Source organism: Mastigoproctus giganteus, chromosome 9 (genome assembly GCF_048544385.1).
Source record: "Mastigoproctus giganteus isolate SK-2022 chromosome 9, ASM4854438v1, whole genome shotgun sequence".
NCBI lineage: Eukaryota > Metazoa > Arthropoda > Arachnida > Uropygi > Thelyphonidae > Mastigoproctus > Mastigoproctus giganteus.
The window spans coordinates 217,454,505-217,479,128 of NC_143583.1; the positions used below are offsets into that span (position 1 = coordinate 217,454,505).

The 24,624-nt window shown below is 38.4% G+C and overlaps 1 protein-coding gene across 2 annotated transcripts in view; it reads left to right on the forward strand.

Annotated features, from left to right (window-relative positions):
• LOC150081124 (uncharacterized) overlaps positions 1-24,624 on the forward strand; it is a 1,253,880-nt gene that overhangs the window by 793,351 nt on the left and 435,905 nt on the right. For both annotated transcript variants that reach the window (XM_090381132.1, XM_090381131.1), the window contains exon 27: positions 21,575-21,628. In XM_090381132.1, the coding sequence (XP_090237258.1) occupies positions 21,575-21,628 (54 nt within the window). The remainder of the gene's footprint in view (positions 1-21,574; positions 21,629-24,624) is intronic.

A 24,624-nucleotide genomic window follows, 5' to 3' on the forward strand; every position in this document is an offset into this window, starting at 1 on the left:
CTGAGGCTTTTGCTGCACCAGCCAAAAAAAAAAAAAAAAAAAAAAATTCTGAGTTACCCCTGAGAGAGAGAGAGAATCATCAAGAAAGAGAAGAATGATGATATCCAGCTCAGGACCCTGGGTGTGCCAAGCTCATACTCACCAGATGTGAAACCCTGGGGGTTAGTTTGCATTCCACAGAAATCAAGCTTACTATTATGTAATTACTGATTTTGTCTGTTGGTGATCTCCAATCTGTGTGATCATTCCCTGAATCCAAGGATATTCTTATCATTATGGCCAAAGGTTTTGCATACCTGTTTAAATTCTTTAAATATAATGATATATTCCACTAGCCTCAGGTGCCATATTTACTTTTACCTTCAACAGTTTCTCTTTGGACAACCTTTCAGTTATCATAAAATGATTTCACTCCCAATGTTTTCTTCATTACCTCTGCTTGCTAAAACAGGCTTTTTTTACAAAGATAGGATACACTTAAACAGAAAGAGTACAAGAATAATTGCTGATGCTCTCACAGTTTATGACAGGAAAACTGTTAGCTTAATGGGGGAGAGTATACAGAATAATAGATTAACTGCAGCCACAAGCAGAGGCAAAAGTGATTCTTGTGCTGCTTCTATTGACACCTGAAAAGTAAGGTGTCATGGATTACCAAGACTACTGGAGTCACCATAGGACAAGTAAATATATGAACCATGTTAGGGTTACTGAGGAATTTATTAAACAATTTTGATAAATTTGAAGAATTGGTTATGAAGTCAAATATGGACATTGTAGGAATATCAGAAATATGGTGCCACTTGACATAAATAATGTGGAATTTCAATATGGAAGGTAAAATATGCATAGAGAGGGCAAGAGGGATGAAGTTATGCCCTTGGTTAAGACAGCAAGGATCGGAAGCATTACAGCCAGTTCAGGGCAGTGCTGAGTCAGTTTAATGTGGCTGGGAAATAAAAAATGAGAAATAGGAGTATATTACAGGCATGTAATATGGACAAATAGAGTGGGCCAGCAAATCAAAACATTACATTTATAATGGGGAATTTAAACTTTCCAAATTGTTCATGTGCACAGTAGCACAAATTATTTGGATTTATTGGATCACTTTTTTTTTTTTTTTTTTCAGCAGCATGTTGGAGCAATAACTAAGAAAAACAATATCTCAAAAACTGATTTCAACTGATTTTATTAGGTGACGACTCTTCATACATTATAAATCTCCAGATCAAGAAACTACTAGGTGGAGTTAATCATAATATATTGATGTGGGGTTTACTCAGAGATATAATTACTGTCAAGGATAAAGGGAAGGCATTCTCCAGAAAGATGGTTACAATAGTTTCTCACAATTTATAAGTTATTTCCAGTTTAAATTCTTTTCATTGTGCTGATAATGTTTCCAACTGCAAATTTCAGATAGGAAACATTCTGGAAAGTTATCATGGAAGGTGCCATGCTTTTTGTGGAAACTGAGAAATACTGTTTAACATTTAGAATTAAATGGATGGCAGGTGAACTGATAAGACTACTCACACAGTACCAAAATGCTTGGGATGATTACAAATTCTTAGGGGACACAAACCTTCAGCAAATACAAACTACTCTGAAGCCAAATCACTACAGGGGAGTGGGGTTGACAAACTAAGGCAGGTTCTGAGAAGTGCTTTTTTTAAGAATTCAAAGAGAGGTAGCAAAGAATTATTTGCTGCTAACTAGAAGGAAAGTGATGAACCATATTGATCCACTAGTTATAAATGGTACTACTATTCATGAAGCTATTCAGGTTGCTAAAAAAACTGAATAAATATTTTGTATAATTTTTAATAAAATGATTATTTTTCACACATTCACATGTAAAGAAGTACACTGTGAGGAAACTATTTATAGTAACTTCTGATATAAATACATATGATTATTTTAAAAATAGTTTATAATGTATATTTTTTATTTGATTGTTTCAGAATAATTTGAACATTAAAAAAGTACTGCAGGCATTACAGTAAAAGAGGATTGAAATTGTGAAGTGGAATTCAAAATAAGAAAATGCTGCATTTGCACACCAGTTAAGAAGTTTTTAAACTTAAGCCACTCACAGTAAAGACCATACAGCAAATTGTGAAAAAAGTCTGATGAAGTGACAGTGCACAATATACCAAAATCTGGTAGACTTTCCCCTTGACATGGGCATCTGTGCATAGTCAGGGACCTCTCAGTGACACTGCTGATCTTCCAGATTAGCATGACTGGAATCCAATGCCCATATCCTAGGTTCCAGGCTAACACCATAACAATCTGGCATCAGCATGTACTGCGACCCATGGAAACTTGGAAAGGTTCCTAGTGGTTGAGGAACCCAGTTTCAACACACCACTTTGGCCACCTGCTTCAACAAGACGGGTGGTCTTGGATGGCTTGGCCAGGATCAGTTGGCTAGTGAGTTTGCCTGCAAGGGTCAACCATGTCAATGTCATGCCCTACTCTTATGGGTAGTGGGTATCCCATTTGTCCTCTTTGGTGGGTTTGCAGCCCAGGCACTGAACAAAAATAAAAAACTATGTGAATCCTGACTTGATAACATTATTTCGTCAGGGGTCCCAACATGGTCCCTATTGAAAATAAAAACCATGAAACAGATGCTGTTGATGCAGCAAAGAGACTGTTAAGAAGTAATATCTAGCACCATACCAAGATTCTTAATAATGCACTCAAAAACTGAGAAACCTATTGGGAAAATGTTACCCATTTTTTGTTTAATAAATGGGGACCATTTAATTGAAACAAACAATTGCAGGTACTCTGAGCAGCTACTCCATCAAACAACATCGACCAAAGGAATACCATGACACCACACAGAACACTAAATTTATCTAGAGGTGTCATTTCAGAGTGGGACCTCCTTGAGGTACCAAAGAGGAAATCTGCTCTGAACTAAAGCCATAGAGAATGATAGCTGTTAAAGGAATTTCCCCACATAGGGATGGGAAGTTAATCACAACCAAAAACATCATTCTTACAATTAATACTCCAACATCTCCTAATGTGATAACAGCTGGGTATATAGATTGCACATTAAGACCATAAATCCTGAACCACTGTGATGTTTCAAATGCCAGAAATATGGACAGATGGCCTGCCATGAAGTGCCTGCCCGTGCTTGGTACAGCACAAAGACCATGAGAGGAATGCATATTCAGCCACCAAACATATTTGTGTCAACTGTGAAGGTGAGCACCCTGCATACTTAAGGGCATGCCAGCAGTCAAAACAAGAAAAGCAAATACAATGATACAAAGTAAAGCTGAATATTCTATATCAGTATATGTGAAAACTGTTTATGCCAATAATAAGCCCAAATATGCTCAGTAGGCTGTATATAATATCAAAGTTATTCCCTGCATCCAGTTCTTTTGTGACTGCATCATAGTATATATCTAAAGGCAAATGAAAACTCTATCTTATGTAATGTCAGCTAAGTAAAGACAACTGGGGACGGACCTGCTCACCACATTCGAGTTGCCATTCTAGTGAGCAAAGTGAGGGAAGCAATCTGTTAGAACTGAAAGAAATATGACAATCCCACCAAAAGAATCATTTGCTTCCATTGCATGCTACTTCTTGGACACTCAAAAGCCAGTACAAAACACTAAATCAGCTGCCACTCCCATGTTGATAACACTTACTGTTCTACCTCTAACTAAGCAAAATAATGCAGAGAAAACTGAAAAAGTCTGACTTATTCACTGAAACAAATGAAAATGTGGAGGTAGAGGTGAAGGAAACAAATGATGACAATGCATTCTTGGAACCTTGTGTGGACAGAGATATAGACACTAGACAGCATCCATACTGCCCCAAAAAGGAAAAATTGAAAACTAAGAAAGCAAAGCTCTCAGCACTTTGGAAGCCATCTGATGGACCAAAAAAGGCCAAATAATGACCAAATTTATGCAGTGGATTTGACGTAGATTCCAACAGAATGTTGACATCAATGTTCTCCTCCATAGGCAAAAGCCAGTGTACCTCTGTTTATAGGAGACATTAGCATTAGTAGAGGCATATGATGCAAGAAAGCAAGCTTATGTAGCATCAGCAAAAAAAAAAACAAAAAACCCACTTCCATTTCATCCCTCCATTCATTCGAAATACCTGTCGAGCTGAGCCTTAAATTTATTTAGACTGTCAACTTCCACAACCAGGGATGGATGTCTGTTCCAAGTTGGTAGGTGGTAGATGACTTTCATCAACCGGTGAAATACCACCACTTTGCTTTATGGAGGCTTGAAGTGGTGAAACCCATGTTTAGTCTCTAGAGCAAAGTTTCCGGCATCCCCCTCCCCCCATACTTCTCCTCCAACCCATGCACGGTACTAAGTACTATAGGTTTTGATACCTTTCGTGTTTGGAGTTTTCTTAAAAAAAAAAAAAAAAAAAAACCAACTACCTGCTGGCTAAAGGCAAATTTCCACACATCTATCCTACATCTGTCTTTCCTCAATCTGAATTTATGCCCTCTCAGGTGATTATTCTGAGCAAGAGGAAGAATCCCATCGGCATTGAGCATGCTCAAACCATTCAAAACTTTATACACCTGTATCAGATCACCTCGCCAGTGCCTAGTCTTCAGACATTGTAATTTGCAAAACTTAAGCCTTTCTTTGTAAGAGCAACCCTTTCTTCCATTCACTAATCTTGTTGCCCTTCTCTGTACTGGTTCCAGCAGCTCTACATCCTTCTTGAAATTAGCATTAGCATTAGTACAGGCATTTGATGCAAGAAAGCAAGCTTATGCAGCATCAGCCAAAAAAAAAAAAAAAAAAACCCACTTCACCCCTCTGTTTGTTCAAAATACCTGTCCAGCTGAGCCTTAAACTTATTTAGGCTATCAACCTCCACTAGAAGGGATGGAAGTCTGTGCCATCAACCAACCAACCACCCACTGGCTAAAGGCAAATTTCCGCACGTCTATCCTATATCTGTCTTTCCTCGATTTGAATTTATGCCCTCTCAGGTGATTATTAGCATTAGCATTAGTAGAGGCATTTGATGCAAGAAAGCAAGCTTATGCAGCATCAGCCAAAAAAAAAAAAAAAAAAAAAAAAAAGTAACATACATAAATAAAAATAACCACTTCCACTTCACCCCTCTGTTCGTTCGAAATACCTGTCCAGCTGAGCCTTAAACTTATTTAGGCTATCAACTTCCACGACAAGGGATGGAAGTCTGTTCCACCCACCAACCACCCGCTGGCTAAAGGCAAATTTCCGCACATCTATCCTACATCTGTCTTTCCTCAATTTGAATTTATGCCCTCTCAGGTGATTTTTCTGAGCTAGAGGAAGAATCCCATCAGCATTGAGCATGCTCAAACCATTCAAGGCTTTGTACACCTCTATCAGATCACCCCGCTGGTGCCTAGTTTCCAGACACTGTAATTTGCAAAACTTAAGCCTTTCTTCGTAAGAGAACCCCTTTGTCCCATTCACCAATCTAGTTGCCCTTCTCTGTACTCGTTCCAGCAGCTCTACATCCTTCCTGAAATGAGGCCTCCAGGCCTGTATACAGTACTCTAGGTGTGGCCTGACCATTGCCTTATACAAGGGAATAATCACCTCCTTATCCCTGCTAGAAAAATTCCTATATATCATTGACAATACACCATGAGCTACTCTTGCAGCTCGTCTGCACTGCCCAGAGAACTTCATATCTGCCTGCACCACCACCCCCAGGTCCCTTTCATTCTCTACCACTGTCAGTGTAGTACCACAGAGTTGATACGTTGCTCTGGGGTTGCTGTTTCCCATATGTAGTACTTTACATTTGTCAATGTTAAACTTCATTTGCCACCTCGAAGCCCATCTGCTCAACCTTTCCAAATCCTGTTGCAGCAGCATAGTGTCAGTAGTGTCCTTGACAACCCTGCCAACCTTCGTATCGTCTGCAAACTTGGACATTAAGCTTGATATACCATCATCAATATCATTTATAAATACAGAAAACAATAAAGGCCCCAATACTGAACCCTGAGGGACTCCACTAATAACATTAGTCCACGATGAGCAGTGTCCATTGATTACCACTCTCTGTCTTCTCCCCCTCAACCACCCCTTTATCCATAGCAGCAACTTGCCTCCAATGCCACACTGCTCCAATTTGTCCAGCAGTCTTCCATGTGCAACAGTATCAAAAGCCTTTCTAAGATCCAAGTATATAATATCAAAGTTATTCCCTGCATCATAGTATCCAATCAAATTGGTCAGGCAAGACTTCCCCTTAACAAAACCATGCTGTGTCCTAGCTATAACTGAAGTCTTGTCTAGATGATCCTGCAGTGCTTCTTTCACCAGTGCCTCCATTAATTTTCCGGGAACAGAAGTTAAACTCACAGGTCTATAATTACTTGTGTCAGCCTTTGATCCCCCTTTGTGAATTGGAGTCACATTTGCACATCTCCAGTCAATGGGTACCTCCCCTGAGTCCAAGGAAGCTCTCATAATTATGGCTAAGGGTTTGCTTACCTCCTTTGCTGCCTCCTTTAATATAACTGGATAGATTCCATCCACCCCAGGTGCCTTTCTTGTGTTTATCTTCAACAATTTCTCCTCCACTTTGCTCTCAGTTATTACAAGATTCTCTAGCTTACTGCTAGAGTTGAATACACCTCTGGCATTCCCCTCGCTGAATAACTCCTCATGTGTGAATGTCGATGCAAAATATTCATTTAGTTTGTTAGCTACCCGAGCAGGGTCATCAACAGTTGACCCATCGATCTCAAGTGGACCAATCTGATTCATCCCCTTCCTTCTAGAGTTTACATAAGTAAAGAACTCTTTGCTGTTTTTCTTCGCATCCCTTGCCAAGGATCTCTCGTAATCTGCCTTCGCCTGCCTAACCTCCTTTGTAACTTGGTTACAGATCAACTTGTATCTATCATAGGCGTCCGTGTCACGTGTTAATTTGTATGTATCCCATGCATTTTTCTTCTCTGCCATATGCCTCATTAGTTCATCTGACAACCATTTAGGCCTAAACCTTGAACAATATTTCTTAGTTGGAATGTAAAGCCTAGTAGCTTCCACGATAAGTTCTTTGAATGCTTCCCATTTTGAATTTGCTGTTGGCAATATCATCAGTTGATCCCACTGTATAGAATTTAAATACTGTCTCAGTCCATTGTAGTCGCCTTTACGAAAACAATACCCCTTCCCTTTACCCCTAATGGTAGTTACCTCTTTGAGTAACTCCCACTTCAGCACACTGTGATCACTGCCACCAAGTGGTTCATTTATCTGCAGATTCTTATTGCATGAAGAATCACTATTGATAATCAAATCAAGAGTATTACTCCCTCTAGTTGCCTCCCGAACATGCTGATGTAGAAAACAATCATCCAATAAATCCACAAAAGCCTTGCTACTGTGTGAGTGACCAGCCCCCAAATTCCAGTCAATATCTGGGAAATTAAAATCCCCCATTATAAGACTCTCTGATTTACTGGCCCACTCTATTTCTCCGAACAGTTTCTTATTATACTCATCAGAGTCATTAGGCCTATAGCACACTCCTACTCTCAATTTTGATCTCCCAATGCTTATGTCACACCAAACTGACTCGACACTGCACTGTCCAGCGATGTCGACTGGCTTCACTTCCTTGGATTTTATGTGTTTTTTAACTAATAGCATAACCCCTCCTCCCTTCCTATCCTGTCTATCCTTTCTGTAGACATTGTACTCCCCAAATTCCAGTTCTGCATTTCTTATATCTGTGTGACACCACGTCTCTGAAATCCCCACAATATCTGCCTTTGATGTTTTGAGCAATACCTCAAATTCATCAAATTTATTTACTAAACTCCTAGCATTGGTGTACACACAAGTATACATGCACCTGTTCTTTTTCTTAGCTACCCTAACACAACCCATGTGTTTACTTGTACCCCAATGATTCCCAGCAGTCTCTGAAATATCCTGCATCTTATTATTCTGAGCAAGAGGAATAATCCCATCAGCATTGAGCATGCTCAAACCATTCAAGGCTTTATACACCTCTATCAGATCACCTCGCTGGTGCCTAGTCTCCAGACACTGTAATTTGCAAAACTTAAGCCTTTCTTCGTAAGAGAACCTATTTGTTCCATTCACTAATCTTGTTGCCCTTCTCTGTACTCGTTCCAGCAGCTCTACATCCTTCTTGAAATGAGGCCTCCAGACCTGTATACAGTACTCTAGGTGTGGCCTGACCATTGCCTTATACAAGGGAATAATCACCTCCTTATCCCTGCTAGAAAAATTCCTATATATCATTGACAATACACCATGAGCTACTCTTGCAGCCCGTCTGCACTGCTCAGAGAACTTCATATCTGCCTTTTCATTCTCTACCACTGTCAGTGTAGTACCACAGAGTTGATACGTTGCTCTGGGGTTGCTGTTTCCTATGTGCAGTACTTTACATTTGTCAATGTTAAACTTCATTTGCCACCTCTCAGCCCATCTGCTCAACCTTTCCAGATCCTGTTGCAGCAGCATAGTGTCAGTAGTGTCCTTGACAACCCTGCCAACCTTTGTATCGTCTGCAAACTTGTACATTAAGCTTGATATACCATCATCAATATCATTTATAAATACAGAAAACAATAATGGACCCAACACTGAGCCCTGAGGGACTCCACTAATAACATTAGTCCACGATGAGCAGTGTCCATTGATTACCACTCTCTGTCTTCTCCCCCTCAACCACCCCTTTATCCCTAGCAGCAATTTGCCTCCAATGTCACACTGCTCCAATTTGTGTAGCAGTCTTCCATGTGCAACAGTATCAAAAGCCTTTCTAAGATCCAAGTATATAATATCAAAGCTATTCCCTGCATCCAGTTCTTTTGTGACTGCATCATAGTATCCAATGAAATTGGTCAGGCAAGACTTCCCCTTAACAAAACCATGCTGTGTCCGAGCTATAACTGAAGTCTTGTCTAAATGATCCTGCAGTGCTTCTTTAACCAGTGCCTCCATTAATTTTTCTGGAACAGAAGTTAAGCTCACAGGTCTATAATTACTTGTGTCAGCCTTTGATCCTCTTTTGTGAATTGGGGTCACATTTGCACATTTCCAGTCTATGGGTACCTCCCCTAAGTCCAAGGAAGCTCTCATAATTATGGATAAGGGTTTGCTTACTTCCTTTGCTGCCTCCTTTAATATAACTGGATAGATCCCATCCACCCCGGGTGCCTTTCTTGAGTTTATCTTCAACAGTTTCTCCTCCACTTTACTCCCAGTTATTTCAAGATTCTGTAGCTTAATCCTTGGTTTTTATGTGTTTCTTAACTAATAGCATAACCCCTCCCCCCCTTCCTATCCTGTCTATCCTTTCTGTAGACGTTGTACTCCCCAAATGGCAGTTCTGCCTCCCTTATATCTGTGTGACACCACGTCTCTGATATCCCAACAATATCTGCCTTTGATGTTTTGAGCAATACCTCAAATTCATCAAATTTATTTACTAAACTCCTAGCATTGGTGTACACGCAAGTATACCTGCACCTGTTTCTATTCTTAGCTACCCTAACACAACCCATGTGTTTACTTGTACCGATATGGCTCCCAGCAGTCTCTGAAATATCATGCATCTTGTTTTTCAGGCTTCTGCTTATTCTAATAGAAGCAGTGCAAGAATCTCTTTCTCCTCTGCCAGTGGCTACTGTCAATCTATTGGTCTTTGTCTCCCCCCAAGCTAGCAGTTTTCCGACCCACCTAACACTGCCTCGATAGCATCAGCAAATATTCTTACACCCTTTCTATTTAAGTGTATCCCATCCCTGTAGAAGCAATCTCTCCTGTTAACAAGTACAGTCCAGGCTGAAAAAAGTTCTACCCCTTGAGCCTTGCACAATCTTTCCAGGGCCGAATTGATCGACAAGGCTCTCATCATATACTCCCTCCTATCGTGTCTGGGCAGAATTGCAGACACTTTCAAATTCAACCCTAATTCTCGGCTTTTGTTCAACAGTGACCTGTTTGTTAAGTAATTCTGCCGGTCTCCTACTCTTAATATCATTAGTGCCAACGTGTACAACTATATCACCTTTTGTGCCCTTAAAAGATGATATTTGCTCTACAAGTCATCAACCTTTGCCCCTGGCAGACATACCCTGGTCCTGTTCCACCTATCCTTTTTACAAAGCATGTTTCCCGTTTCCCTGACAATAGAGTCACCAACAACTACTAGTTCCTTCGGGACCAGCGCATTCTGCCTTGGGGGTTGCCTCTGTGTCACGTGATGCCCAAGTGCAAGCTCTGGCGTTGATGTGGGCAGCTGAGAGCTTGATGGGCCCCTCAATTTAGTTTCTTCGAGGGCATCCACCCTGTCCTTCAAGCTCTCATATAGGCCCACAAGAACGCTGAGTTGTTGCCTGATATCGATACACTCCTTGCATCGCGCACACACAAAGACATCCCCCATGGCAGTATCATGTCCCGTTCCGATTGCTGTGCAAACATCAAGCAAACAGTGCATTTTATAAGGCTGTGAACAGTTTCCACTATTGTTACGGTACCGGAACAAACCCAAAGGTCACGGGTTCGAATCCCACCTCGGGCATGGATCAAAGTACTGCAAAAACCTTGGGAGGTGCATTATGGTCACAGAAGCCGATGCGCCAACAACTACCAAAAAAAAAAAAAAAAAAAACTTTACCTTCTCCATAACCCAGGCTTCTAGTTCAAAAGTAGTCTGGGATAAGATTTGGAAAATGAAAGGGAAATATCCACCATCCCTTTCAGTGATTCTAGGTCATAATGAATGTCCAATTGCAGATCCAACTGCAGTTAAAAATACTCTAGGGGAAATATTTGTGAAAATATCAACGATAACATCGCTCTCCCCAGATTTCTTGGCCTTAAAAGAAAAAAGTGAGAAATATCCATTAAACTTCTCTTCAAAAGGGCTTGAACTATACAACAAGCCCTTTACATGGGAAGAGTTAAGCATAGCACTCATTCTCTCACAAGAAAGTGCTATGGGGCCAGATGACATCTATGAAATGATAAAACACCTTTCAAGACACTCTTGAGGATCATCTTCTAGCTTTATTTAATAGAATCTTTCTTTCTTGGCAAAGAATTTCTGGAGTCCCAGAGGAAGGCAATCATTCTTGCTTTCCCAAAACCAGGAAAGGATCCTAGAAATCCAAGTAACTATCATTCCATCTAACAAGTTTGAGCAAGGCCCCAGATAGAATGTTCAGTTCTTGCCTCATATGGTATTTGGAAACAAATGGTCTGCTTTCCAGGATATGCAAATTTCGAAAAAACAGATCCATTTTGGCTCATTTAATCTGATTTGAAACATACATTCTTGATGCTTTTATTAAATCTGAGCATTTCATAGCAGTTTTCTTTGATATCAAAAAAGCATATGACACAGCCTGGCAGTTTCAACATATTGTAAGACCTCTGCAGCTTTGATCTTAGGGGTAACCTTTCTAATATTATTATAAACTTTCTTTTGAATTGCCAATTTCAAATTTGTTTAGGATTCATTCTCTCTCGAGTATTTTACCAAGTGTAGGGAATTCCACAAAGATCCGTTCTAAGTGTCAGTCTAAATAAACGATCACAGAACAACTTCCACAACCATAAATAATGCCTTCTACAGTGATTATTTTAAACATTCTCTGGAATCTCAAAATATCATGTGTCCAGTTCAGTGTGGGTTCAGAAAACATCAGTCAGCAGTAGAGCTATTGGTATGAATGTAAAATAACATCCGAAATGCTTTCATGAGGAAAGAACACCTGATCATGGTTTATTTTGATACAGAGAGAGCATATGATACTGAATGGTGTTTCAGAATACTAAGACACATACAATATTGGTATGAGAAGGGTGCCTACCACTATACATCCAGAATTTCTTAGAACACCTTTGTAAGAAATTCTTACAAAGTGAAGGCCTTTTCAAACTTGGTGAAGGCCTTTTCAAGTTTGAATGCAGACTATGCAGAATACCAAGCAATTCCTTAAGGAAGAGGGAGTGCCACAGGAATCCATTCTCAATCCGTCCTGTTTACCATAAATTCCATAAAAAAAAAAAGTAAAGTGCAGCCATTATCAACCCACTGCAGGGGGGAAGCCTCCTCAACAATTCATGTTAAGGGAAATGGACCATAATCTGCCACGCTGGTCCAGTGCGGGTTGGCAGATTGACTGTATTCAGCAGTCACGGCCTCGAACCCCGGTCTACTCAAAGAGCGGGTGCTACTGCACTCCTGCTCCTGCCCACTCGGCTATGGAGTTCACTAAATTCCATAGCAGAGCAGAACAGATACTAAATACAATAGACACTGCCTTATATGTACATGACGTCAGCATCTTTTACCATTCCCAATACAGTTTAAAAGCAGTTGCAAGGAGCTATCAATAAAGTTAGCATGTGTGCCAAAAGCAATTGTTTTAATCTTTGTCCACATAAAATTGTTGGTATACATTTCTATATCCAGCTCCATAGCTGTATGAACAAGTAATTGCATCTAAGCATTAAATTTCTAAGAGTTATCCTAAATAAATAAATAAATGCGTGTGTACCTTGTACACACAAAAGATGTTTTATATTATGTGAAAACATCCTTGGCTTAGAAGAGGTTAGCGAAATCCAAGCCAATATCCTAATTACCCATTTGGTGAATAGTATGACATCATAATCATACTTCCTGCAGTTACCACTGCAGCAAGTATGATTGCAACAATACAAGTATTTGTATTGTTGCAATCCACATTTGTGTTACATTCCATTGTCAGCTGCAGCCAGGGCTGTAGTGGAGGGTACACACCATATATCCTCTGGATTTTTTTTATGTGAATAGTGTATACCTTCTGGTTTTTGAAAGACTTAAAAAAACAAATATTATTAAAATATTTAAAATAAAAAAATAAATTTATTAGAATTTGATACTTAGGCAATACTTATAGTTTTATTATTTTTAATACATATGCTATATATGTGTGTGTGTGTGTGTGTGTGTGTGTATATATATATATAAGTAAATATGACACACACACACACACACACACACACACACACTTGAGGTTGTCAGACATTTTCTCAGATATGCCAGACAAGCTGTACTTGCTGCCTGGGAGTCTAAAACGTTGATGGAACTGATATTTAGGTGACACTCAAGTCAAGTGGACCCAATTTCGGCAAAGTCCAGATGGTCTGTGACAGCCAAATCCTCCGCTTGCACCTTCACAATGGTGAGACTGTTAGTAATCCTGGGTATAACATCCATGCACAAGCACACTGTGGGTGACCACCTAGGTGTGAACCAACGTAAGCAGGGTCGAGGTGTGGTGCCCACACCACATGGAGGAATGCCGCCCCTCTGTGTTACCAGGCAGTACTAGTGGTAGATGACTCTCATCAACCGGTGCAATACCACAACTTTGCTTATTGGAGGCTTGAAGTGGTGGAACCCATGTTTAGTCTCCAGAGCTAAGTTCTAGTCAACCCTTCCCCATCTCTTCCATCATGCAGTATGATTGATGACTTTTAAGGTTATGATGAACATCGTGGCGAGATCCAATCTTCCTTACATTTTGAGGGTACAGCTCTAAAATGGTGTTCACAGGCTGGCCGCTAGTTAGTACACTGGACTGAACCTATTGGTAACTCTCTAGGAGGCTTCTGGATCAACTAGTGTATAATCTTGCTACCTCTACTCTGCCAGATAGTCACTGGAGGGAATCCGAGTAGTGTGTATGCGGGGGGGGGGGGGAATTGTCGAGGCCACGTTATGTCAAGGATCTGGGTATATTCTTACTATGTGTACACCACATCCAAAAACTTCATTACTTCATACAGCATGTCCCACCCACTTTTTCTTACTATTGAATACACCATGAATTGTCAAACTAATAGAGTAAGCTTATCTGCCAAAAGATCTAAAACTCCCAAACACTTTCTAGTTCATTTCACAAATATACGTGATCTCAATTCTAATCTCAACGATGTCCATTTCCACATGCAGTCTGCCAAACCCCATGTACTTTTTTCTGACAGAATTTCAGTCATTGGTTGATTCAACTACTGCTCATCTCAGTTGCCCAAATTATTTGCTGTATGATTCCTTTCGCCTCAAAGGTGGTACTTATGCATATGTCCATTCCAATATTCCCTGTCAGAGACTTGGTGATTTGGAATCTCCTCTTTTCGATCTTCTCTGGCTTAAAATCTCTCTACCTCATTGTGTCAAATTCATCTGTTGTCTCTACTGTTCTACCAACTCCACTAATCACTTGGAGCTTTTTGACTTCCTCTCTTTGCAACTTGACTGTCTCCAGTCCAAGTCTTGGTGATTTTAATGTTCACAACTTCAGCTGGCTTCTGTTTTCTAGTCGCACTGACCCAGCTGGTTACTAATGACCTTGCACAGATTGTTCATTTACCTACAAGAATACTGGACAATCCTAACCATACAGCCAACATGCTTGATCTTTTTCTCAAAAACAAACCTAAGTACGCGGCCGAAGTGAGAGGTCCTTTAGGCACCTCAGATCACAACTTGGTGATTGTCTCTTCTCCAATGGAGCCTTTATCTCATGGCTATTCCCAACCTTGTGTTGTTTGGCATTACAAGAATGCAAAATGGGATGACCTGTGGGATTTCTTTTCCTTGGAAACACACACACATAATATATAATGATAAAACAGAATGTCTATATCTGATGTATTCTTCATAATTCACTATTATTCATAATATATAATGAATAATAGTGAATTATGGATCCAGGAAACTACTAGCAATAGCAGAAATGCCCAGCAACCATAATGAAATATAGGTAAATAGATTAAATTAGTTTATAAGTAGGAGTGCTGATCTGAAAAGTGTAGCTATAATGGAAAGAATTAAAAGGCCTGAAAAATAAAAGCAGATTACCTATAAAATTATATAAATAAAATTAAATGAAAATATATAAATGGTACTTAATGTTGCAGTTCCTAAGATTTTAACTACGTTTTCAAGGTCAGCAACCAAAACCAAAGGAAGCACAGTAATAAACAAGGGCTCTGTTTTTGTTATGATATACACTGAGTGATCACTGAATAATGACCACCTACCTAATACTTCACTGGTCCTCCTTTCGCCCTCAGTACAGCAGCTATCCGATGTGGCATTGATTCAACAAGGTGTTGGAAGGGTTCGGGAGGTATGGCCAACCAAGCTGTGTGTGTGTGTGTGTGTGTGTGTGTGTGTGTGTAATACGCCCAGCAATGCAGGTATGGAGGTGATTGGTGTATCCAGATGCTTGATATACCTTTCCATAGTGTCCCACAAGTGCTCTATCGGCTTTATCTGGGGAGTTCGGAGACCAATCGATATGCTGGAAGTTTTGAACTGTAGGCGCCTCCGTAGCCAGGTGGGAAGGAGCAGCAGTGCGTAGCACACGCTTCTTGATTAGACCGGGGTTCGAGCCCGTCACCACCAAATACGGAGGATGCGGAAAGGTTAAGGAATGACCACCGCATATCCTGGAGCAATATGGCCTTAGTTGCTAATGCTCCTAAAAACCAAACAACAACAACAGTTTTGAACTGTGTTCCTCAAACCATTCCTGAACAACATGTGCCCGATGGCTCGGCACATTGTCATCTTGGAAGACACCATCGCCATTCGAGGAAAAAGTCTAACTTAGTGAAGTGTACACAGTCAGCAAGCAGTTGACGATAGCGGAGACCATTGATTGATACGTTGTTCCACATGCACCAGGAGCCCAAGTTCCTGCCAGTGAAACATGCCCCACACCATACAACCGCCTGCACCGGCCTGCACTTTTGATATCATGGATAATGGATCAAGAGCCTCATGTTGTCAATGCCAAATCCATACATGACCATCCACAGTGTGGAGTAAACAACATGACTCATCCGACCCGCACACCTTCTTCAGTCTTCTTCCAGTCATACAACTTCTGCACCACCTCCTTCTGAAACTTTGCAGAAAGAGGTGTTTTTTACACTGATGAACCTAGGTTAGGAGAGGATGCCAAAGGGGTCATTTGCTAGTATAGCCCATAAGTGCAAGTGTGTGACAATGGTCATGCCAGATATTGTTTTGGGTTGGCCCATGTTGTACTGGGTAGTCAACTCTTCAACAGTGCTCTGCCTATTTGCCTGTACAAGTCATTGGATCTGGTGCTCACCTCTAACATCAACCTTTCACTGACCTTTGCAGTTTTGCCATTTTAACACCAGTCATGGTACACTTTAACTACGGCGGCTCTCGAACACCTGACCAGTTTAGCCGTTTGGGAAATCCAGGTACCAGCTCGTCGAGCACCCAAAATCTGTCCTGTATCAAAGTCCAATAAATCCTTCCTTTTACCCATCGCGCTTGGAATTTTACTACCTATTGAACCACTGACACCTTATCTGTGCTACGCAGGTCGACTAACTGAACACTCTCGTACCTCACATAGTAAACAGGTCGCATTCAGTATTCATAGGGGTCATCATAATTCAGTGATTCATAATTCAGAAAAAGTGGGAAACTTTTCGTAATAATTCATAATTCAGAAAAAAAAAGTGGGAAAACGTATACATCACAGCAGACCCAACATATACCAAAAAGAAATTTTAAAAAAATCGAAATAATACTAAAATAAAGTTTAAAAATAAAGCTAAATTTAAAACCAGTTGGTTCCAGTTAAAGAAAAAAAAACTTTTAAAAAATTATTCCAGATAAAGAAAAATAGCAATCAGCTCTACCCAAATATTAACCAAGAAAGCAAAATATCAGGATGAAAGAGAATAGTCAGAATATGACAACTTACTGTTGAACTGCCGAACGAAGTGAACATAATAAGGCTGTTACATAGACAAAAGAAGTACACCAAAGGTTCCCAGCATATTTATAATGGGTAAAGTAATTCCGAGTATAGGGGGAAGGAGGTGTGAAAGGATCAAAGTGAATGTACTAGTGTGACGGGGTCTGAAGGCAATTAAACAAATGAGGCAAATGAGCCAGCAAAAGGGAGAGATAACTATACCAACAAAGTATCATAGAAAGCCTCTAAACTTTGTAGTAGAAGAAAGAAAAGGAGTTATAGCAGAAATATATACAAGTATACGCCATAGGATTAATAAACACAGTATACTTTCTGCATATGTAACATTTCCAGGAAAATTAATGGAGGCACTGGTTAAAGAAGCACTGCAGGTCATCTAGACAAGACTTCAGCTATAGCTCAGACACAGCATGGTTTTGTTAAGGGAAAGTCTTGCCTGACTAATTTGATTGGATACTATGATGTGGTCACAAAGGAACTGGATGCAGGGAATAACTTTGACATCATATATTTGGATCTTAGAAAGGCTTTTGATACTGTTGCACATGGAAGACTGCTGAACAATTTGGAGCACTGTGGCATTGGAGGCAAATTGCTGCTATGGATAAAGGGATGGTTGAGTGGCAGAAGACAGAGAATGGTAATCAGTGGACACTGCTCATTGTGGACTAATGTTATTAGTGGAGTCCCTCAGGGTTCAATGTTGGGTCCATTGTTGTTTTCTGTATTTATAAATGATATTGATGATGTTATATCGAATTTAATGTCCAAGTTTGTAGACGATATGAAGGTTAGCAGGGTTGTTAAGGACACTAATGACAGTATGCTATTGGAACAGGATCTAGAAAAGTTGAGCAGATGGGCTGAGAGGTGGCAAATGATGTTTATCATTGACAAATGTAAAGTACTACATATGGGAAACAGCAACCCCAGAGCAGCGTACCAACTCTGTGGTACTACACTGACAGTGGTAGAGAATGAAAAGGACCTGGGGTAATTGTGAAGGCAGATATGAAGTTGTCTGAGAAGTGCAGATGAGCTGCAAGAGTAGCTCATGGTGTCTTATCAATGATATACAGGAATTTTTCTAGCAGGGATAAGGAGGTGATTATTCCCTTGTATAAGGCAATGATCAGGCCACACCTTGAGTACTGTGTACAGGTCTGGAGGCCTCATTTCAAGAAGGATATAGAACTGCTGGAACGAGTACAGAGAAGGGCAACAAGATTAGTGAATGGAACAAGGGGGTGCTCTTACGAAGAAAGGCTTAAGTTTTGAAAATTACAGTGTCTGGAGACTAGGCACTGGTGAGATGATCTGATAGCCTTGTATAAAGCCTTGAATGGTTTGAGCATGCTCAATACCGATGGGATTCTTCCTCTTGCTCAGATTAATCACCTGAGAGGCCATAAATTCAGATTAAGGAAAGACAGATGTAGGATAGATGTGTGGAAATTTGCCTTTAGCCAGCGGGTAGTTGGTTGGTGGAACAGATTTCCATCCCTGGTTGTGGAAGTTGATAGTCTAAATAAATTTAAGGCTCAGCTGGACAATTATTTCGAACAAACAGAGGGGTGAAGTGGAAGTTTTTTTTTTTTTTTTTTTTTTGGCTGATGCTGCATAAGCTTGCTTTCTTGCATCATATGCCTCTACTAATTCTAATGCTAATTTACAGAGTAATTTTACGACTCTGGCACTGGGTGCAGCTATAAATGTTTTCGCATCAATAATTTTCTGATTAGTGAAAGAGACTGAATACCAAACTGTTATGCTGAGTGTTCAACAATGCCAAAGTCGAATGCAGAGAGTTGTCGAGAGTATCGAGGAAACCAACCTAAGAAAATAAAGACTGAGGTAGCAATGAGTGCACAAGAACAAAAAAGACTATTGGGTTTGTGTAAAAGACAAACAGAAAATCAATTGTTGGATTTGGCAGTGCCTTCAATCAGCAATGCCGAACACTGACTGGTCTGGCAACCCGTTGATGATATATGTACAGTGGAGTGCTTGTTGTTACCCAATAGCCAAGTGATACAACGGTTGTCTATATTTCTCCTAACAGTAATTTTTTGCTGCCATACTCATACCAGCATACCTACGATCATGAGCAGCATATCATATCATATCACATACTCATGATCATAAGTGGCGATTTCAACATTAACTTTGGATTAGGAGAAACTAAACTATTAATTACTTCCCTTCAAGAACCGTTCGATCTAACTCTCAACACTAATCCCTCAATTTCAACTACAAGATCGGGTTCCTCAACTGCTGCTTTCCAGAGACATTTCGATATGTTGCAGTCACAAGTATACGTCTCTTACTTTAGTTATCGTAAATCCATTGTATCATGTCTTCCAGCTAAAATTATGGAAATTTGTGAATGAGCAATAAAATATTTACAATACAAAAGTTCTGTTATTTCATAATCAATATATACACATCAAAATACCTAAAAGAAATGCAAAGATTACTAACCATTTTCGAAAATGGCGTCATTTCCATCGCAAATTTTCGGTACCACATTACTTCAGTTCAATACTTACACTACCAAATCAACGTTATTGACTGAGTTAACGTCATTTCGGAAGTGATGTACTTTGTGTCATTTTCTCATCACATTTTTGTGACAAATTGTTTTTACTTCGGTCCGAAATTTAGGAAGATGCCATCAAAGATGTTTTCACATCAAAAACCTGACATTTTTCAAACATATGAAATGCCCAAGAACAGCATACCTAAAGAAACTGAACATATTGAAAGTATTATCTCCAACAATGTGGGAAGCTTGATTGAAACATTATGCTATGCTTTTATTGGACACTAATAAGGGTTAGTCTGTATTATAGACCATCAGTTTATAACTCGACTCAACTAAACCAACTACTCTAAAATGGTTAGACTCCATCCATCACAGAAGGCTACCTGTAGCTTTAGGATCATGTTGTATGTTACCACTACAAAGCCCACATGCAAAAGCTTGCAGACCACCACCACAACTTAGAAGACAAAATCTATTGCTTTTTTGTGCAACCAGAGTGTGGTCAAGAATAGTAAAATCTATTCTTGATCATCCGGCATTGAAAACCCTGTATGAACCAAGCTTGGAAAACCTATACAGTATGTGCCCAACCATTAAACCAACATGCACATGCTTGCAAGCTTTACTCATACATCATGATTTAAGCTTAGAAACAATAGCAGTCCTGTCCAACACCTCTAGCGTCACTTTGGAATGTGGCGCCTCCGTAGCCAGGTGGGCAGGAGCGGTAGTGCGTAGTACACGCTTCTTGATTAGACTGGGGTTCGAGCCCGTGACCACCAAAATACGGAGGATGTGGAAAGGTCAGGGAATGACCACCACATATCCCCGGAGCAATATGGCCTTAGTTGCTAATGCTCCTAAAAACCAAATATCAACAACTTTGGAATGTAATGCTACCAGTCTGTGACCACTTCCATAAGGGGTGGAAAAACTGTATCTGGACAATGGTTTCAATAATTTCTTGTTACTTATGCAGCCCATTTTCCAAATTCCACCCAAATAATACATGAATACACAGAAGATTGGCACTGCAGCAAAGTTTCCTCATACAGTCCTATTGTACCGATTGCTGACATGATGCAGTAACTATACTGTGAGCTTCGTGCCATAAAACTGGCCATTGATCAGATATGGCTCACAACCACATTAAACAGCAAAATATTCACAGATTCCCTTGCAATACAAGCCCTGCAACATACTACCAAAATAATCCATTTGATCCTGTGGCAAGTCCAGAACAAACCAAACTAACCCAACTAGAAAGTTGAAATCAAACTGTTAGATTCTGCCAGATCCCAGATCCCTATATCTGCATATAGGAATAAGCAGAAATGAGCAAGAAAATGAAGCATAAAAACCAATAGGTTCAATCAATACAAATATACTCAGACTATAAACATATCTGAGGAAACAGCCTGAGACAATGACAGCACACTTGGAAAGAACAAACTGGCAATAAACTACTACAGATTAAACAGAAACTACAGTCAGGAACATTAATGAAAGATGAGATAGACAATAAGAAGTGGATATGGCAAGAATAAGAATAGGACAGAAGACCCATCCCAATACTACAACTGCCATACAAGGTTAACAATCTAGTTAATAGTCTCCCATGTTTTATTTAGTTGCCCAAAATTTACAACAGAACCAGATAGCATTTTGGAACATTATTCAGAACACAGAACAGCTTCTGACTACAATTAATCTTAGACAATAGATTTGATTTAACTGATCTTCCATTTTCTTAAATTAATAAATTATTGCCAAAAAAAAAAAAAAAAAAAAAAGCATCAAGTATAACATACTGCCACAAAAATCTTGTTAAAATAAACTTCAACAATAACCATCATAACATTAAACAAGTGAACAAAAAATAAACCAAGTTTGGTGCACTATAGCCATTGCAGTTGATGCATTGGTAAACATAGAAACCAACAAACAATCACTAATGCCATCTTTTATTAGCAAAATGTACTAATAAAATACGAAAAAATTTAAGCTCAACTATAAATATGTGATTACACATTTATTGATAAAAATGTATATGTATCTGTTTTTTAGATACTCTGTAAGTGTGTGTATGTGAAAATTTTTCATTTAAAGATTTCATAACCTGTATCTTAGTTAAGAGGGTAAAATAATCCTTTTGAAGATAATGTTTATCTTTTATGTTATAGGGTGAAATGGGCATTCCAGGGCCTCCTGGTCTAGTTGGTCATTCTGGATTACCAGTTTGTATACCATTTTCTCTTCTTTATTTAAATTTTATATACAGTAAAATCTGCTTAATTCAAAATTCAAGAGACCAAGGAAAAAGCATTTCAAATTATGTCGAAACTCTATAATTCAAAATTTAGATTAGTATGTTTAGATTAGTTAGTAATTTAGATTAGTATGTTTAGATTAGTAAAAAAAAGTGTTTTATCAAATTTAAAAAATTAAATTAGAAATTATAAAAAAAAAATTACAACTTATAATAATACAGAAAATAAAAGCGTGTAGTACACTACATACTTCAAAATATGCCAATGAATAAAATTCAAAATTAAATTTTTCATTTAAACATTAAAACTGTATGCCTCACATCTAGAGTTTTAATGCACCATAAGCCTCAAGTTTCCTTGCACCATATGACTAATAATAATTATTATTATAATAATAATTATAATAATAAAGAGAGGCAAAAATAATAAATATAAATAAAAAATAATAAAATATAATAAAGAGAGGCAAAAATAATACAGTAATAACAAATGATTTTCAATTTTTCTCATATGGGGTTTGAACCCTATAACCTCTCCCTTCCTCTGGCTACACCTCAGCTCAACGTCCAGTCAGAAGTCAAAAGAAAAGAAGCTACCAAATTTGCCAGGGATATTTTAGTATATTTGATTTAGTTTCTTTTTGGTAATTTTTATTCCTAATTATGTCTACAACATAATTATGTTGATATTTTCTTTGAATTGGGCTAAAAGTTATTACAAATTATGAATTATAGAGATTTTCAAATTATTGAAAAATATTTGTGTGAAATTGGATTCTTCAGTTTTTCAAGTCATTAAAAAATTTCAAAATATGTTGAATTTCAAAACATAAAATTGCGAATTAACTATGTTTTAATTAGCAAAATTTCCAAAACTAAATATAGGTAGTTCTCGACTTTAAGAGTTAATTCATTCCTAGTGCATGCTCATAAAGCAAAAACTCGTAAAGCGGGATTTTATTTCCTATAGACACAATATTAAAAACAGGGGTTACATTCTCAACAATGAAATTTGTTGAGAATGTAATAGTAATGTTAAATGAAAGTCAACAAAACAGTAGTTTATATTAAACAATAATTTATTTGTCCAAAGAAATGAAAAAATATCCTTTAAAATCAAGCTAATTATAATAATAAAGAAAATATTTATGTCATACAAATGTTAAAGAATGTTTAATTAGTGATAATAATAAACTTCTTCATTATCATCACTAAATGCTCACTTGTTGATAGTTCAACACTCATTGTTGGCTTGGCACTCATTGCTGGTTTGTTGGAAGCACATGGAGTCGTATTCTTCTTCTTCAGAAATGCTTCAAGAGTTTGTTTCCAAGACAGTCTTTTCTTTTCTATATAAATTTCACATGAGTATTTTTAAATCTGTAGCAACTTTTCTAGTGCACTCGAAATTTGAATCTATGCGTTGAAAAGCTTTGTCAAGTCCCTTGAGAGTGAAAGAATGAACAGGAATTTAAGCTATTAAATCTTTTTCCTCAGCTTCTTCACATTTTGCCTTTCAAGGAAGTCTTCATTTGTGAGCTCTCCATTGTGTGCTTGAAGCGGATCAGTGACAACAGTTGTAGAAACCTCAAGCTGCAATCAGTTAACAATATTAACAACCGCTTCTGTTTCTTTCTATACGATGTCTGCTGTAGTAGTACTGTATTGTATACAATACTATACACAGTAGTACTGTATTGTATAGATGTGCGCATGGTTTTAAATTCTGTATTTATGAATGTTTAGCATTTATTTATTGCAATTAATGTTCATATTTTCAATTTTATTGACACTTGATCAAAATAACTGGTAAAGCGAAAACTCATAAATCGGGAACTGCCTGTACTTAAGAAAAATTGCAATAATTAAATAATGCATCATTTCATATCAGATATACAAATTGAAGTTTGTAGTAGAAAAATATTATTATTTTTGTTTATTTATTTATTTTTGAATCTTATTACAAATAAGTGTCCGTAATATAGACTGCTTCCCAAAACAAGGTAAGTGAAGTACCACAAGGGTCCTGCAGAACATAGCAAAATTAATAAATACAAATTTGTACTTTACAATATTTTACTTGTTTTAAAATTAATAACTACCATAATTTGATGAAAATCAGCACTTTGTGCCATTCCAGACATGGACACATCAACTTTTATTTCTATTTGTCAGTAATTAAGTACAGTGTCCACAAACTTCCTTTTTGAAGTTTGGGGACACTTTTTTTTTTTTTTTTTTTTAAACTAAAAGCTTTTTTGCATTACATACTCTCTGTCAATAGAGTATGTGATACAAACTGAAACCATGTCCAGGTGATAGGGGATATCTTCAAATTTTAATCAGAGGTGTTCTGATTTGAAGACACCTTTATGAAAATGTCCCACTTATGATCCAATTCCTCTCATATTCAGCACAGCGTATCCCTGCAAACATGTCATTTGCTTCATAAATGTATTGTTTCAGTTCCATAATGGTTTCTGGCATAGATGGAACATATACCTGGTCTTTCATGAATCTCTAGAGTAATATCTAAATTATGGGTCAAATAGGTAGCTTCTCCAAAGAATTTCTTCTTTGGAGAAGGTACCATTACAGCCTCATGTACACTTTGTGAGAACTCAGTGGGGTTGGTAAATTCTTCCACAATTACAGTTTAGCAATTATACTGCCATCTGCAATGCACATGCACTCTGTTTGGTGAATAAAAACTTGATATTCTCTGATTTCAAGTTAGTACCTTATATCCCATTCACACAATAACAGTAGCATGTTAGTTTTCTAATGGCCACCTTGTATATCATATAAAAGAAAAGATCTGTCAAGGTGGTTCAGAGTTGTCAAACTGCATCTGCATTAGTGGCTTTAGTTGACGTTTGCAGAATTTGAATGTGGTATGAAATTGCTTGATTTTTCTGTTCCCATTCTCTGGCTCTCAAATGAGAAATCCCATCCTCTTTGAGA